Below are 18,699 nucleotides of genomic sequence, written 5' to 3' on the forward strand. Positions count from 1 at the left end.
CTCCAACAACCTTAGTTGTCACTAATTGGATCCCTGAGGACTTGCTGTTGGCCCTGGTTAGCCAGCGCTTCTGCAGGTGAACGTTTTTGGGAGGAAAGGAATTATTATTGTGAGGCCCTGATGTGCTCAACGTGGGCTCCACTGGTCACTTTCAAGGAGCAGTTACTTTTTCTTTCTTTACACCTTCGGCACAAATGTCGTTGTGTGAAATGGCAATAAAAAGAGTGCATTTGCTCACTCTCTGGTGCAAAGAAGAAATCAATCACTTCTCCACCCCTAGCATGTTTGTCTATTTTTTTTTTCATCTTAATGTATGATTTGTATTCCATATCCTATCCAGGGGTAATCTTAACCTGTGTGTCTAGTATGATGGCACTTCCACAACTTAGATGATTTAAATATATGAAAAATTCAAGGGGCCAGTCAAGAGATACCAGATTGAATGCAGTTTCTATCAGATTCATACATCTTTTTGTGCCACTCCATTTGTTCATTGACGTTCTTTTTCCTAGTGAATGGCAACCAGATCTATCGGGAAGCTCTGTGACGCTGGCCCATTTCAAACAATTGCCTGATATTGTCTGGCAGCCACAAGAACCACACATTGCAAACCAGCCTATCATTTCAAGAGGCTCTAGGGTAATTCTGACATGTGCTTGAGGCTCAGATAATTCTCTATGCAGGTAACATGCAATTTCCTTGGCAGAAGCTATGCAAATCTGCATTATCCAGCAACAGAGTGATGTTTCCCAACTCACATTTGAGGTGTGTGCTTTGGTCCCTTAAATCTTGTGCCATTTGTGTGTCTATAAAGGTCACTTATTGCCAGGCCATCTGAACCCACACCCACCTCCACACACATTTTTAGAAAGGATGCAGAGTGACTGATACATAAAATGGCTGGACTTCAATTGTCCGGTACCTTGTCAAGACATTTTAAAAATTTTAACTAAATCATTTTTTCCCCCAGGATCGAAGCGCTTAAAAAAACACCTGTGCTTTTATTGTTCTGAGGGAGAGTCTTATCCCAAAAGCAGTCTCTTATTGCTTAAAGCTTTTAAATTTGGGAATACAAATATATAAATCTATATTGCTCATCATTTTGGATTCATGAATGGCCAATTCTCTGACGCTGTAATCACAGACTTTTTATTTTTCATCTTTCTTTGGAATCATTCTCCCATTTGGAACCAACATTTCAGGAGTATAGAAAATTAGACATGTCACCAGAGATCAGACATCAGACTCTTGCTATAACCAGCTAAAATTTCTGGATTTCATCGTCCCAGTTGGTAGTCTGTTCACTCATTCATTTATTTATGTATTCATTCACTCATGCACTTGTTCGATTTAATAGTCCTTCTGGAGTGCTATCTCTGTGCCATGCACCTAACTAGGATTGGGGGCATAGTGGTGATCTATGCTAGGGATGTATTGTTGCTCTGTGGAATGTCAAATCCAAACATTGGGCACATAATAAAAGATATTTAATAAAAGAAATAATATGCCTGAGTAAGTTTGATGTAGTTAAAAGGGGGGCTTTGGGATCAGACAGGGTTGGTGTGACCTGTTTCTAATTACTTAATCTCTTACAGGCTCTTTTTTTTCTCCCTATAATGCCAACAGTTCAGGATTGTGGTAGCAATTAAAACAAATAACGTATGGGAAAATGTCTGGCAGTCAGGGTTGGTTTAATTTGTTAATTCTATTAATTTGTTTGGCCACGGGCACAGACATGCATATTTTAAGAACTGACGTGAGTGAAATTTTGAAACTGGGAACTTCATGACATGTTATTCTTCCTGGGGTGTTCTTTGTCATAGTTTTTCTTTTTTCATTCCAGTTTGACTTACATTAGAGACTTAAATGACCTCTTTGCAGAGGTGAGTTAAGAAAGGCTGTGTTTTTGTAGTCAGTTGATGTCTCTGGGACGTGACCTGAGCAAATGAAAAGCTCCCTGCAGGTATGGAGAACTCTGTGTTTTCAGAAATAAACTGTAATCAATTACCTTATATTCTCAACCAACAGCTCGTTCTGACATGACCTTGTCAGCTTCTTAACATATCATTTTCTTTGGCCATTCTGAGGATACACTCTTGCTTCTACAATTAAATTCAACAAACATATACTGAGTATCTTCCAGATGCCAGACCCTAGGTTCCCTGCTGAGGGATACGGAGATGAATGAAAAATGGTCCCTGCCCCACGGATTTCTTGCGAATAACTCAAAGGCAAGAAAGAAAGGGCTCTGGCTACCAAGTGGTATGTCAGAACATGCCTGAAACGTCCAGCTTCGACTTCTCAAGTCCTCTAATAAAGCAATTCGATTTTGTTCCTTGAACCAAATCCTTCCATTTGTCATTTGGTCTTTGCCCTTCTATCTTTCTGCTATTCCCCATCTGCAGATGCCACTGGTAAGACTCATTCCAACCTACGAGTATGACATGTTTGCATTTAGTCGTGAAAAATGACTTCCACAAACAACTGCCACACCAAAGTGACTGCCGAATCACTGCAGAATGATGCGAGGTGTTTTGAATGAGCCAGCCTATCCATTCACTTTCTGTCATTCATCAACCTTTGAAAGGTATAGCTACTTTTTAAGGCAGGAGAATATGTTTTTAAATGAGCTAATTATCCATCTCCAAGGGCAAATGTGCTTAGACCTCCCAGTATCGCTCGCCTTTCTCCTACTCCCCCTGCAAGCAGAAGCAGGCTTTCAGCATCACCAGCATGAATGAGTGATGTGGTACCCTTCCATCTACTCACTCATGCAGACCCAGGGGGCTGCACAGAAAGGGGGGAAAGAGGGCCAGAGGAGGCAATCGAGCCGGACATAAATATAATCACATTGCCCATTACTTATTGAACATTTGTTACTTGCCAAGCACTTTCAGAACATTATCTCTAATCCTTACATCAATCCTGCAAAGTGGATATTTTGATTTGTAATATACATATGAGGAGATTATTCTCAGAGAAGTAAAGAGATTAGCTCATGATCATACAGCTGGTAGGCACCTCTTTCAAACCTTCCTCTGACTGATTCTAAAACCTGATCCTTTTCATTATAATCAGGCTTTTCAAACTCTTTCCTGTAAGTTGTTTCAGGGGGTTCAATAAATTCCATTTATGCATATATAAAACTATTTAGCAAAAAATTATAATGCACCTAGAGACCGATGATCTATTATTGTGATTTCTGATTGTTTTTGCACTTACCACCTCAGCTTATTCTGATTTGATATTTCTTGTATCTGTTGCATATTTTGGTATTACAACAGAGATGTCATTTGAAAATGGGTTTCCTAGGTGGGAGAAAGAAGTTGACAATTACTGACCTACAAATTATACTACCCCTTTCCCAAAAGATACATTACATAATATATGGCAAATATAATAAGAACTGTGGCAGCATGTATAATACAACGTATGTAACAAGCATCATACAGTGGGTAATAAAACATGGGTAAGCAGGCTGCTCGGGGGAGCACTGCAGGGGGAGGCGAGGGCAGACCCCTTGTTTTAGCACAGCTATTCCTAAAGTATTCCATGTGTACTTGCTGGAACCAATTGTTTGACAGTTGGGTAGCTATATTCTACTTTTTTCTCACTTGCCAATCCATTTTAAGAAATTGAGTCTGAATTTCTGTTTTTGGGTTTCATGCTGATGAGATCATGGTTTCAAAACACAAATGTGTGAGCTGGCTTCACTCAACTTTATAGCCAAATTGTGTTCTCCTAACTTGGACCATTTGTTCCTGAAAAGCTTCCTGGTTTTGAAGAGAAACCTAAAAGGTAACCACACAAGCACACTTATATAGATATGTGTACCTCCTTCACAAGCACATAAAAAATCCTTAGACCCTGTTAAATACAACCAACAGTGTCACCTTCATATCTGGAGAGTAGTACTTTTTTTTCAGATCAACATGAAATTTTTAAAACTCACCTCTCCAAAGGAAAGTTCACTTGAAAGAACTTTATTCTGCAGACTTCCATTCAGAGGTACCATGATATGAACAGCATTAGCTCTTATTAGCATTTTATAAGAGTAGAGTGCAAGAGTGTTTTCAGGGAGAGACTGACAGAAACAACTGACTGAAGGTTTGCCGCACCCTCCAACTTTTAGGTGGTTCTGAGGCTGCAGAGGGTCTCCCCTTTTACATTTAAGATTATGCACATCTACTCCAAATTCTTATAACAAGAAAGATCACTGTTTCCTGCCTTCTTCCTGTTTCCTCCATAGCAAATGACTTCCTAGCATGTCTCTGAAGATCTGTCAGCTATATTTTATCTTCATTTTGCCATCAGTCACAGTATCTCTGTAAGGGGAGACAGCTTCATTTAATAGATATGGAAGCAGAGGCCACCTGAGGTTAAGTGTTTTGTCCAAATTGCACATGAAGTACGTGCAGAAGCAAAAGCGGAATACAGCAGCCGGCATCTTTCTGCAAATAAGAGGCAGTCTCAAGAATCCAGAACTTTTTAAGCTTTGTCTTCCATTGGAATGATTTTGAATTAGGAGAGCATATTTGTATGTCATTGTTTGAGTTCAGAGATTGTTCTGAATTCAGATTTGTATCTTAAGTACCTAGCAGTGTGCTGGACACAGGATAGGTACTTGATAATCCCATGTGGGATCAATGAAAGGATACCAGGAACATAATTTGCCTGGCAGAAGACAGTGGCATTTTTATTTCCAACCATAGTGATGCTGATTAATCTCAATTCTCCATTCTGCCACCCCATCACCCCCACCAGTGCCTGAAATCCCCCTATTTTTAATAAATACATTTACAACAAGCAATGGTCTTTACCTGAAGCTACATAGAGGGAGGAGCAAAGATTAGGCAGTAGAACTGGATTTCAATCTTTGGGCATCTTTTGTACCTTCTTCATGCCTCCACTTGAGTCTAAAAACAAACACAGCTTTTACCACTATCCCAAAGACTACTGGTGTTTAGTAGGCACTTACCTCACACCAGGGAATGTGCTGGGGGGATCTTACAGGCATCATTACATACACTCTGCAGAACACACCTGGGAGGCAGGTCTTATCTCCATCTTACATTGGCTCAGAGACATTGAGTCTCCTGTCTGATGTCACACAGCCAGTCAGGCAGAGCTGGAACAGGGGAATGACTGTTGTGAGAACTTGACGGCCAGCCCTCCATCAACAGCAGCTCCTAAGATGCCTCCATCAACAGCAGCTCCTAAGATGACGGCGATGATCGCAGTCCTTGGGGTGTGTAGCACAGTGGGCGCACAGCATTTCAGTATGGGTAGGTTTGTGAGATCAGTTCCCTCCCTCAGAACAAAGACAGTCAGCGTAAAACTCTCTCTGCCTGAGGGCAGAGAAAACTCAAGCATGTTAGGGAGTGAGGATGTGGGAAGTGATCACATTACTCCAAAATTAAAACTGTCCTTTTGAGAATGTACTCCTCAACATTCAGCTGTGGGGGCGTGTGCGAGCGGGAAAGAGGAAACAGAGGCTAAGACACATTTTCTCAATTCCACAATTTACCCATGGCGTCTTGATGTGCTATAGGCTTGAATATTACAAAGAACAGGATGGAACGCTGTTCCTTGATCTTCCCTTAAGAGAAATCTGTTCCTGTATGCTCAGCTTTCAGGCCGAGTGTAGCATCCACTTTCTCAGCAGAGAGCTGCCAGAAGAGAATAACAGCACCAGCAGTGTTATCTGCTGACACCAAGGACAGGAGCTCACTTACAGCCTCGATCTGGTGTCATGCCTCACGTTAAGGCACCCAGCAGCCTGGCACACTGACAGTCTCCCTGGGACACGCCGGCTTGCTCCAGTGCTATTTAAATCTCTCTATATGGTGTATTGCTTGATTTCCTTCAAGCCTACTCTCTCTCTAATCTCACTTCTCATTTGTCTGCATCCCTAAGAAACGAACGAGAAAGAGTATGATACAGATGATGTTAACCTGGGATACACAGACCCCAACATGAATGGGCTTTGGGCCAATCTTGAACCAAACCCCTGACCTCTCAAAGGTTGAGAGAGAGGCCCAGACCCTCTCGATTTCTAGAGGCTCCAGGAAGACTAAAAAGTAAATATACCAAAAAAGTGGGCTAACAAAATAGTTGTTTATTTTTAAGCAGCTTACTATAATAAATTAACATTTTCAGCACAAGGAACATAAAGCTATACAACTTTGCAAAAAGCACAGTTATGTACAATGTTTATTAAAAGATGCAAATTTGGAATGCATTTTGGGTGGTTATAGCCCAGCCATTGGTCACAAGATTAAAGGCATCTGGTGAATGTTTTATTTTTTCAACCCTCAGAGTGTGTTTCTGTGAGAGTATATGTAATCTCATTTCAAAAAGAAGGTTCATAGTCAAAATTTGAGGGAATGTGAGTCCTTGGCCGTGTGGTCTCCCCTGATTCCTCTCTTTAGCTCAGCCCTTCCAAGAGGCTCAATTCCTGACGCTGACTGCAAACTCTTGTGCTTCTGAGTTCATTTCCTAGATTTCCTAGATTCTCTAAGCAGTCCATTCTCCAAAAAAAAAAAAAAAAAAAAAAAGGTTAAAAACTTCTTGTCTCAAAAATAGACTGTGGAAGCAAGACCAATGAAGAGAACTCCTCATTTGTGAAATACAGAATACTCTTCTTTTAAATGGTATATAATCTTATAGCCTTGCAATTTAACTTAGTATTTAAAAGGCCTTTAAAATGACCTCCTTTTTTTTTTTTCAAATGTGTGGTAATCTTGAAATTCTTGTTTTATTTGCCTCTTTTCCATCCCTATTCTAGAATCCGTAAGGTTAAAAACAGGCCATTGGTCATCCTGAATAGGCAGTGGTCTGAACCCCACTCTGCTCCTCCAAAACTGTGTCACCCTGTGGAAGCACTTTCCCTTTCTGGTCCTCAATTTCGGTATCTCTAAGATGAGATGGTGATTTCCATTTCTCTAGTTCCTTCTAGCTTAAAAAAAAACTATGCTTTTTCTTGCTCGTATTCTCCACTTCCTGCCAAACCGTTTACGGGATATTTTAATACCCAATCTCAAAAACTGCTGCCATTGTGTACAGGCCTACTTGGTTAGACATAAAACATTTGATTACTTTTAACTACAATTGAACCCAGTCCTTAATAGGCATAAATGCAGATTTATTTTTCCCTTGACCTGGTGGCAACTAAATGTTTATTTTGTCATCATGCTGAACAGTGCATGTCTGTGTAATATTCAAACCGCTATAAAAACTAAAAGAAAAAACCTGACTTTTGGAGCACGTAAATTGTCTGCCCTGATAGCTTAGGGACGGTAGATGGCGATATAAGTGCATCAAATAATAAACATTTCTTTGAATGGTCTAGCATTAAAATCCCAATGATTGAGGCCAGCACAGGTTAATACATTAGTTATAAGCAGGTGTTAGATTGTTACCTAATACCTTGAATGTGTTCAGTAGCCTGATATTTACAAAAAGAAAAGACTGTTTAAACCAGAAATTAATTTATCCTAATGCTGAGTCTATCTTCAAGGTAATTCTTGGGGCAAGAGTTGGCAATAAACACATGTATCCCATAAAATGTATCTGATTTATACTTTTCTCTCCACTTTTGGTTTTCAGTTTTTTAAAATAGCAGTTGTTTGGAACGGAGTGTGCCTCACATGTATTATTCATAGATGAAGTACTTTATTCTTAATAGGAATGTAAGTCCTAAGACACACGCATTTTATGGGGGAAATGGCCGACTTACTGTAAGCTGTTGGCTGGGCCATTATTGACTGGCAGGATCAACTGGAAGCACTTTGTCAGTGGATTAGGTTGCCCTGGAAATGCCTGCCTGAAGCACTAATGAAGCACTTAAGGGAGCCCTCTGGGACAGGAGTAAAACGTCCTTGCAGGCGTGTCTTCCACGAGTCCTCCGGGGATGAATTAGGAGGGGGTGGGACACATCCAAAGAGATGCTAGGAAGGAAGCCACCCCAGGAAAAGGTTGCAGGTAAACCATCTCTTACAGGTAAGCCAAGATAATGACTTACTGATGTCAACTGGGGACTTTCTGAGGTTACCAGCACTTCACATATGCTTTTAAAAGAGCATCATTAATTCCAGAGAGACTTTATTTATTTATTTATTTGCTGGAGGTGGGGGCGGCAGAGGAATGGAGAAAGAGGAAAGAGGAGGGTATTTGAGAGAACAAGGTTTAATCTCCTTGAATTAAGGAAAAAACGTCACTTTGTAGATTGCACATTGGGGTCATTCGGTGTGCTTTTTTTTAAAAAAACAAGCCTTAGAGGGGAAATTTGCCTTTCAGCAGAAACTGAGTGCTCATACAAAGGGTTTGTTTGTAGACTGTGCAAATGAAAAATCACTTGCATTTATCTCACCATTGGAATGGGTATTTCTGCGGTACGTGGTGACAGTCTAAAGAGCAGGAGAAAAGGCGAAGCAAAGGCCCTCGGAAACTCCAGACTCGCGGTCAGAGGCGGGAGGGAAGCGGCTGCGCAGCGCTGCGCCCCGCCCCGAGCCCCGAGCGCCCGGGAGCCGCGTGCCCACGGCCGGAGCGCGGCGTCCCCGTGCCGCCCCGGCGACCTGTCACCGCGGAGGACGTGCCGCGGGGCTGCCTCCGCGCTCTCCAGGCCGTATTCCTTTAAGATGATGTAATAGTCGTTTCCCTGGATGGTTGCTTGCCTGCACTGCCGGAACAACAGCCGCCGAACTGCGCTGGGCGCTGGGGAGCCGAGCAGCTCCGCCGCCCGCCGGACGAGCCCGAGCCCCCGCCTGGCCGGAGCATGGGAGCCCGTTCGCCCTCGCCGGCCGGGGGGCGGCGACCTGGGGCCCCAGCAGGGACCACCGTCTCTCTTTCTGCTTCTGGGCTTTGTGACAAGCTTCTAAGTCCCGGTACCTCTTGCAACTCTCTTCTGTTTTAAGGATTCCTTCTATAGGTTGGATAGGTATATACATAGATTTTTTTTTTCCTGGAGAAGCTTTAGTTGAATATTTTTCTCTGCTTTGCTTCTTCAGTCCAACCACCACTCACACGATTTAACTTTATTGTGACTTGTGTTAACTTGAGATTGGGAATGAATATATACATACATAGATACACACAAGTACATATTTATATACATATATATATATGTCTGATGATTATTTTCTGAGAGCACATCTCTCTGGCACTTTTCATTGATACCTCTGTCCTTTACCTCTTCGGGATTTGACAAGCTTCAGACTCTGGCTGTGGATACTGACTGCTCTATAAATGGGTATTTCTTCAAAAGAACTGGGTTTCCAGCACTCACTTAAGGTAAGTTCTGGGGCTTCTTGCTTTTCCCTTCCAGCTGAAAAAAAAAAAATCCTTTAGAAGTTGAAAATCGCATATTTCCTTTTAATGCAGAAATGCAAATAGCAATGCTTTTAATACTAATAGCTGGAGACAGTGTATACATAAACATGTAGACACAAAATAGCATGAGAGAAGCTAGGATTTAGTTGAAGAATGGCTGAAATCTGTAATTCCAGGGCTGCTTATGTAAAATAATCTCTCTTCCTCCTTTCTTCCCTCCCTCCGTCTCCCTCCCTCTCCCTCCCTCTCCCTCCCTCTCCTCTTTCCAGCAGTCTCTCTTTTTCTGACTCATGCTGGGTTTGAGGAAATAATTTCTCACTTTTCCTTCAGAGAGACCTCTGAGTAACCGGGGACTTGGCCTGCCTTGCCTACCGAGTGTGGGGGAAGATGGGATGGACAGGAGGTGATTCTGTTCCGTGAAGTAATCGCTCATCACCAGCCGGGGGTTAAACTACTTTTGCAGCATCACTTCACCTGTGGACTCTTCTGAATTTTGCTTTCTTGAGGAAAAGAACTGGGGTAAGAGGAGGTCATTTTTAACAAGTTGGCATCCTTCTCCTTCCCTTACAAGTTGGTGCAGAGGATAAAGCTGTGACTGTCGGATTACACCTTCACCTCAAAACAGGAGACGAAAAAGAAGAAAAGGACCATGGCTCTGAGCGGAAACTGTAGTCGTTATTATCCTCGAGAACAGGGCGCCGCAGTTCCCAGCCCCTTCCCCGAGGTCGTGGAGCTGAATGTTGGGGGTCAAGTGTATTTCACTCGCCATTCCACATTAATAAGCATCCCTCATTCCCTCCTGTGGAAAATGTTTTCCCCAAAGAGAGAAACGGCTAACGATCTAGCCAAGGACTCCAAGGGAAGGTTTTTCATTGACAGAGATGGATTCTTGTTCCGTTATATTCTGGACTATCTCAGGGACAGGCAGGTGGTCCTGCCTGATCACTTTCCAGAAAGGGGGAGACTGAAAAGGGAAGCTGAGTACTTCCAGCTCCCAGACTTGGTCAAACTCCTGACCCCTGAGGAAATCAAGCACAGCCCAGACGAATTCTGCCACAGTGACTTTGAAGATGCCTCCCAAGGAAGCGACCCGAGAATCTGCCCTCCGGCTTCCCTGCTCCCTGCTGACCGCAAGTGGGGCTTCATTACCGTGGGCTACAGGGGGTCCTGCACCACAGGCAGGGAGGGGCAGGCAGATGCCAAGTTTCGGAGAGTTCCCCGGATTTTGGTTTGTGGAAGGATTTCCCTGGCAAAGGAGGTCTTTGGAGAAACTTTGAATGAGAGCAGAGACCCTGACCGAGCCCCAGAAAGATACACCTCCAGATTTTATCTCAAATTCAAGCATCTGGAAAGGGCTTTCGACATGCTGTCAGAGTGTGGGTTCCACATGGTGGCCTGTAACTCCTCGGTGACGGCGTCTTTCGTGAACCAGTACACAGAAGACAGAGTGTGGTCGAGCTACACCGAGTACGTCTTCTACCGTAAGTACAAAGGCTTCTTTTTATTTTTCATGTGTATTGGTTCTCTTCGCAGATGTAGAGTCTGTATGTTTAGTCAACGTCTAAGGAATACTATCTGGTGATTTTTTTTTAAAATAAACTCTTGAGGTATAATGAGAGCATTAAGAGGCTGTAATTTGGCACTCATGTCTTCTTACCTAAGGCAACTTTTGTCCTTTTGTCCAGCGAAGCCACAGAATAGCCAAAGGCTTCAAAAATCGCAAGATGCAGAGGACATTGGTAGAGGTACTATGTGAAATGGAAACAGATATATGTGTCTGTTGGCCAACTGTGAACTGTGAGGATAAGGTGACTGGGACTTGGCTGTGGGACCGCGGGAGGGGGTTGGTGGACTCATAGCAGGTGAAGAGCTGCTCTTCTTTTATCTGAACTTTACGATCTGTTCAGCTGGTTGCTGAAGACTTGCATTTATCCGGAGGTTTGAAAACACAAATGGACATTGCACTGAATGATGTGGCCTTGGGTAGATGGCAGTATAGACTGATGCAAGACCCCCCTCCCTTCCACTACCCCCCCAGTCAGAAATTTGCTTTTATAGGCTTTACAAATCTGCTAGTTGATTCTTTGGCCTTTTGTAGAGACTTGAGTTGTGCTGCAATCTTAATTAAGCTAAGCCTTATTTGAGATCCAGCTACAAGGAACTAGATCCTTGAGAACTGTCAATCATGCGCAGACACCTTCAGACAGCTTAGGTGATAAAATTATCGACGTAAAAGGAAACTGGAGGAAATAAAAAGGAAACAATTGAACTGAAGTTTTTTAAGTAAGAGTTTCTTAAAGGTCAGTCCATTTGCTTAAATGATGACATAATGGTACAGATTGCCTTGTTTTACAAAATGGCATTATTCTAAATAAACTATAAGCCATTGCTCTCTGATGGGAGAACAATAAATCAGCCTATTAAGTTAAGTGCTTAATCACTGATTTTCAACTGGGCTGGGAGCTGGATGAAGTGAACTCCATGAGAATTATGTTTTTAGTGTTAACGTTTGATTTCCTCTATTCTTAGTTTAAGGCACATCCCTAAGTTTGGGGGGTTGAAATGTCTAAATTTCTTGAAGTATGAAAGTAGGACTGAATTCTTGAACTGATTTTTTTGCCTATTGTTGTGTTTATTTGTTTGGAGATGGTGCTGGGAACCTTGGTGGAGAGGCCAGTAGGAAGCTGGGTTGTTCTGGTTTAACACACATTTGATTTGGAGAAGTGAAGACACATGGATTGTATAGGAAAGACAGCTGAGGAACAAAATACAATCAGCTGTCAGTTCAGGAGTGTACCTTTTGATGTGTATGTAAGGACAAGCATCATTTGGTCCAAGAGCCCTCTCCATGTTCTTCATCTGTCTGTGTGTGCTGGAGTCAGTCACCAGATACTGCTTTCTTCCTTCTGGTGAATTTCCCACGTAGAGATAAGACTCCAGCTTTTTAGCTTTCTATAACTGAGTCTGACATTATCTATGATTCTGTAGAACAATGATCTTCTAACCTTTTGTAAAAATGCAACTTGGAGAGAGTTAAAATAGAGATTGGTGATGTTTACCTTGTTCTCTAATTTCTAATATTTGAAAACAGCATTTTAAGAAGCTTCAAATAACTAAAAACATATACCAGCCATCTCCTCTCCAACACATTCGATTTCTAATCGCTTGCTCACATAAACGAGACCCAGAACCTGAAATCTATTTGCCTACTAGCCCATTGGCATTTCTGTGTTCATCTAAGGCTCATCTGTCTAACACTATGTCCTCTTTAGATTGCGCTGGACAGACTCAGTTTTCCTGATATAACTGCTGGGATTTTTGTTTTGTTTTGTTTCCCTTTGTGAGATTGCTGAGAGGTTGCCTAGGAGCAGTTTGCTTTCCGTCACTCTAGGTAGGGACAGGCTAGCACAGACACACGGCAACTTCCTATTGCACAGCATGCACATTGGCTATGATATGCCTCCCCTTTCGTACCTGACATGCAGAGCAAAATGTGAACCTCTCTTAGGACCACTGAAACTGACAGCTGGCTCTCTAGCGCGCATAACCGCTTCCCTGCAGCCGCTTAGCCATCATCATTTAATTAGAAGCTGCCAACTGTGCCTATATAAGCATTAATTCATCAAGCTGTTGTGCCCAGAGTTCATGGGCCGAAAGCATGGGAACTGCTCTAGAGCAGAGAGTGGACTGTAGGCAAAGACGCTCCTCGGCGAGCTCGGGTCCTGCGAGCGCCGCCCAGTCCCGCCGAGCGCAGCCCAGGCGCGCCCTGCGGACGCCTCGGAGCGCCGGGGCCGCCCCTTGCCTGCTCCCGAGGGACCGACTCCTCCCCCGGGGCCCGCGACTCCGCCCCCGGGGCCGCCCCCTGTCTGATCCCGGGGCTTCGACCCCTCCTCCGCGGACCTAGACCCCGCCCCCGGGGCCCTCGACTCCGCCCCCGGAGCTTCGACCCCGCCCCCGCGGCACTCGACTCCTCCCCCGGGGCCCGCATCCGCAGCCCGCCGACCGACCACCACAGAGGGGCTCTTTGCAGGGGAACTCAGCTCCCTCCACTTCCTCCTCAGGAAGTTAAACATTATACATATAATAGATGGTGAACATATACATTACATATATATTATATATATGTAATATATGTATGTAGTGACAGACTCTTTAGAGGAACTAATTCCAAACAATGAGACTGTAATAATTACCCAGGGATAATGTGGAGTCACTTTGCCAGGATCCAGATCACAGGAAAAAATCAACAGCAGGAAAGTAATACATCGCCTTTGGTGGTTGACAGGCATGGGGAGAGACCTTTTCCGCCCCTTGCCAAATTTCCTTGCAAGATTTCCAAGGGGAAATGGGAAGTTTCCAGATCTCCCTGTCATTATTAACAGGTTAGATGGTCGCCTCATTTGACCTTCCTGTAGGCTTAGAATTGATGGCGAACATCTGGTAGTTCTGGCTGAGTGTTTAGCTCATGTAGAACTACGAGCTGATGTCAGCAGGTGTTTGTATGTGCTCAGGAGGCTGGTAAGAGAAGCATTTGTCTACATTGATTATGCACCCAAATGTATGTGAGATCCTGTGGATTATGATTCACTTACCAGCAACCAAGAAAATGTGAGTGATACAGGGATACAGAAAAGAAATGTATCCCTGGATTGCCTCACAGAGTACTTTAGATAGGTTTTAACTTAAAACAAGGAGAAAGTAAATTGCTTTCTTGCACACCTAAATGATTACCTCTCTTTTCTCTTCAAGCATAATACAGAAGGCAGTATCATAAACATCAGAGAATGCCTTCTTGATTCTCCTCAAAATGGGAGCTATGTAATTTGGAAAAGAGGAGTCTTGGTTTTGAACCAGATAGTCAATCGCCATTCACATCACTTGATAAACAAAATCACAAATGCATGGAAATAAATGAACCTCTTATATGGAGCCATCTTCCCATGCCCCAGAGAGTGGGGAGATGGTTCTTGGTTGGAGAGAATTATGAATATTTCCTTAATCCTATTCATGAGTGAGTTACTTCAGACAAATGCCTGAAAGCACTCAGATTCAAAGGAATTTGCCTCAAGTAAAACCATGCTAACATGACCACAAGTAGGGAGTTTAATTCTCAGGATGCTTACTCCAAAAACAACACTCGGAATTTTCAGTACGTTATAGCTCGAGACGCGGATTCATCACCTTTCCAACAAATTGCTGCTTGTAGGTGCATTTTAATCTTTCATCTCTCTATTTCATTTCCTTAAATTTAAAAGGTTGTTTCCACAAAAGCCTCTAAGTTGATCTATGTACACAGTATATATCTAAGGGGCTGTTACTGAAAAAGGGGTGTCAGAGAATAGTAGGTCAGGAAATGATTTCTTAGAATTCAGCTGCATGACCTTGTATTGGGAAGGAATATGTGGTGAAAAACTTATTCAGCGTTGACTTTAAAAGCTCCCAGAAGACATGAGTTCTTTATAGGAAAACAGGTGGAAATGCATCCACCCTGAAATGATTCTAGCTCAAGATGCCATTGAGAACTTCAGTTTTTATTGCCCACAGAGCTGTGATGTTTGGCACATTCCAAATGAAACAACAGAGCGGTGTAGTTTTCCTTCCACCTCCATCTCTTCTTCCTGTGAGGTTTTTCTGTCCTCCCCACCTTACATGCCCTCTTTTCCTCCTGTTTTAGCCATTCCTGTCTTCAAGTTCTTTCTCTCCATGCCGTAGTCAAGACGTGTCCTCAGTAAAAATTCTGTTCTGTCATTATACACAGAATACTTGGAAGGCATAGTGTTACTTTTCTCAGGGCTTTTTGTACATAAGAAAACTTAATAGTTCTGGATTAGGTAACTTTGTGTTCCAAAGGGAGAGTTCTTAAGACTTGAGGCTTCTTAATTTGTAATTTAAAAACACATCACAGTCTGAGTATGAGGCTTCATCCTGAACTCAGTTTAGACCAGTGCCTGGGCAGATACTGGACGATACTGGTGATGAGAGTGGGCAGAGGTGGTGGCTGTGATTTATTCTTGTCTCTTTAAATGCTGTGCTCGGAGCATTGAACTCGATTTGACAATGGTGTAACAGTGATGTAAACGTGTTAGCAAAATATTTTATGACACTTTCCACTTTCATGCCAAACAATATATGTAACCTGGGTTCAATCCCTTCCTTGTATGAGGCATTTCTTCCTGGGTCCATGTCATCACTGAATGAATTTGGCAGAAAGACAAGTGTCAGTCTGTAGGCAGAAATGGGAGGTCTCTGAGATTGCCCTGAAGTGCCTCAATCTGTTCAAAATTAAACGTGACTAGAAAGAGAAGAACAAAGTGTTTTTGATGGTGTAATGAGGATTATATCTTATCATAGGAATTAGAAATGGAAATAGCCGAGAAAGTGCCACAAAGCTCCACTTGGAACACCTCCAAACACCAACCATGGAGAGAAGAGACCATGCGTAAGAATAAAGTGCCAATCCAAAATATAGAAAAACAGGTCTTTGGAAATTGATAGATGAATGCTCAGTTTCTGCATCATAACTGACTGTTGCTCTTTTTCTTTACTGTAGCTTTCCTCAAATATTGCATTTCTTGGCAAGTTGTCTAAAAAATTCAGTACAGAAATTTTCAAATTCATCCAAATGTGCAGACACCCAGCTCCCAAAATGATATCATTTTAAGACCAATCTTGTTTCATATATATTCCTACCTACTTTCCCTTCTGTCTGTACAGGATTATTTTGAAGTAAATGTCAGATAGCGATCATTTCGTTCATCCACAAATAGTATACTATATGTTTCTAAAATAAAATGAATTAAGAAAAAACATGACAATATTATCACACGCAAAATTAATAATTCTTTAAGATTTTCCAGTATTTAGTTGGGATTCAAACTTCTTTGATGTTCTTACAATATTTTCTTAAAGTTAGGTTAAGAGTCAGATGAAGTCTCAATCCATTATCTTTGATTGCTACCTCTTTTCTGTTTCAAGATTTTAAAAATGCATATAATTTATATGCGGTGAAGTGGCAAAATGTTCATCTTAAATCACTTTTAATCTCTTCCTCCCTCCCTCTCTCCTTTTGTCTTTTTCTGTCTCTGTCTCTTCCTTTTTAAAAAAATTCGCCGGAAGAAACCAAGTTGTTCGTCATGTTGAATGTCCAGCGTTCTGGTCTTGCTGGTCCCTATCTATGATCTATGTCATTAATGTTTCTTTTCTCACCCTTGTCGTTTCTGTAAGTTTGTTGGATCTTGATTCTAGTCTCTACAGCCTTGATCAGATTTAAGTTCAGTTTTTCTGGGAAGAAATCTTAAGGATGGCAAATCCATTTTAACTTTTCTTTGGCAGATTGAAATGCTATATGCTGTGGATGCAAGAGAAGGGCATCTTTTTATTGTTAAAGTTTTATCGTGTTTATCATGTGGATAAATAGCAGTTGAGATCTTCCGTCTCCGTTGTCTAAGTTGATTCTGACGATAAAGCAGATAATAAAAGAGGTCCCTGCTTCTCTGTACACTCACTCAAGAACTACCTAGTATTCCATTGCCGTTCTCATCATTAGCCTGGACTACCCTCAGGGGTACCATGAGCCCACCAAGATATGCACTGGGGCCTGTTGATTGGGAGCAAGAATGATTTTGGGTGGGAAAGGTTCCCTCTTGGCTATTCTAATTCTGTATTCTTGGATTCTTTTCACTGTGCTGAAGCTTCACTGAACTCATCACCTGTGTTTCCAAATTCTTCTCTCCCTGTGTTCCTTAGCCCAGGCAGCGGCATTAGTAGTGGACCCAGTTGCCCAGGGAAGTAGGTAACCTGTGTGGCATCCCCGAGTCTTCCTTCTTCACAACCGCCCTCTGCTTTCTTCAACAAGTCCGATTGGTTCTTATCCTTCATCTCTCCCAAGTTCATCCATCTTTCCGTTTCCACGGACGCTGCTCTGGACCAGACCACCAGCACTTCTTCTGTTGTTTCCTAAGCCCGGAGCTTCCTGGGTGTAATCTGCAGCCAGCCCCTTCCATGGAAGGCAAAGACACTATGTAACTCGGGGGGGAAATCCCAGGGCAAAATACCTTTGAAACTGAAATCAGCCAAAGCGAGAAATAAAGTGGGAGAAACCTGTTTATTGCTTACAAGCAGTGAGACACTTCTGCACACCTGTGTCTCTCACCACCTGGCTGCAAATAGGGACCCCCACCAACCTCTCCAGTCCAGATATGTCCTAGCTCCCCCTTGTAATTACCTACTGATATGGAGATGGACTACTTCTCTCCACCCCTTGGAAACACCTATTGATATGGAGATGCACTAAAGCCAGGTGAGAGATTCTGGAAATATTGCAATTTTACCCCCATAGCCCACTACGGATTGGTAGGTGGCAGGCTTAATAAGCAAGGGCGCTTACTTCCAAGGTTTGTCTCAGGCAGTCACAAGTTGCCTAGATCTCCACGCCCACCTGCCAGATCGTAAGTGTTCACGCAGTAGCTGGGTTCGGTCGTATATCCCCTACAGATGGCCTCCCCACTGTGTCGCTGTCTCGAGGCTATGTCCGTGGTTAGCTAACGGGGGGGTGGGGGGGGTGGGGGGGGCAAGCAGAAGGTCATTCCAAGGAGAGGCGGGAGGTGAGAAGCCCCCAGTTGCTTGGGTCCAGCTCATGGGCCAACTAGCAGTTATGTCCTCTCTGTGACCTCCCCCGATACTTTTTTAGACCAGTACAAAGACATTTAAATTGTTCTCTCTACCCCACGTCCAGTGTTTTCCCCCTTGGGTCTGTTTTCCCTGCTGCAAATGTGGTGAGATTTCTGAAATGTGTGTCTGACCAGGTTACTTCTCTGCTTCAAGTCCTTCATTGCCCCACAACTGCTCTTACAGTTAAATACAAACTCTTTCCTGTGAGTCACAGGCCTTCATGGAATGACCTCTGCTTCCGTCTCCAGAACCTTCTGTTGGGCAATCCTGCCCCTTGCATTCATGACTTAGCATTTTCAGTTCCCAAATGCGGTTCTCCACTTGCTTCTTCAGGTTTCAAGCTGATGTTCCCTCTGCCTGGGAGTCTGCCTCTACCTGCTTTGATTCAGTGTCTCGGGTCCCCATCTAGAAGGTCACTTCTCCTGGGAGGCCTTCGTCAGCCTACGTGTCCCATATGAGTCGCCCCTTGTCTAGGCCCCATACGATCCTATTTTCCTTACCATGTGGCATAAATACTGTATTCTACTTGCTTACTTAACTGTCTCTTTAACATCACCTGTAAACTCTGAGAAGATAGGCACTGCGTCCCTCGTGCTCCCCACAATGCCTGGCATAGTGCCTGACAAAAACTGTAGATACTCCACAAATGTTTCTCAAAAGAGTGAAAAATATGTGCCTCCTGCAGAGTTCTGTCATGGT

The 18,699-nt window shown here is 43.0% G+C and overlaps 1 protein-coding gene across 1 annotated transcript in view; it reads left to right on the forward strand.

The window, feature by feature from the left end:
* Positions 1 to 8,569: 8,569 nt before the first annotated feature.
* The window catches only part of KCTD16 (potassium channel tetramerization domain containing 16), a 245,964-nt gene continuing 235,834 nt past the window's right edge, over positions 8,570 to 18,699 (forward strand). The window contains exons 1-2 of the mRNA XM_036894988.2: positions 8,570 to 9,291; positions 9,661 to 10,811. Coding sequence (XP_036750883.2) covers positions 9,980 to 10,811 — 832 coding nt within the window. The 5' untranslated portion in view covers positions 8,570 to 9,291; positions 9,661 to 9,979. The remainder of the gene's footprint in view (positions 9,292 to 9,660; positions 10,812 to 18,699) is intronic.

The sequence above is a fragment of the Manis pentadactyla genome, chromosome 13 (genome assembly GCF_030020395.1).
Source record: "Manis pentadactyla isolate mManPen7 chromosome 13, mManPen7.hap1, whole genome shotgun sequence".
Taxonomy (NCBI): Eukaryota; Metazoa; Chordata; class Mammalia; order Pholidota; family Manidae; genus Manis; species Manis pentadactyla.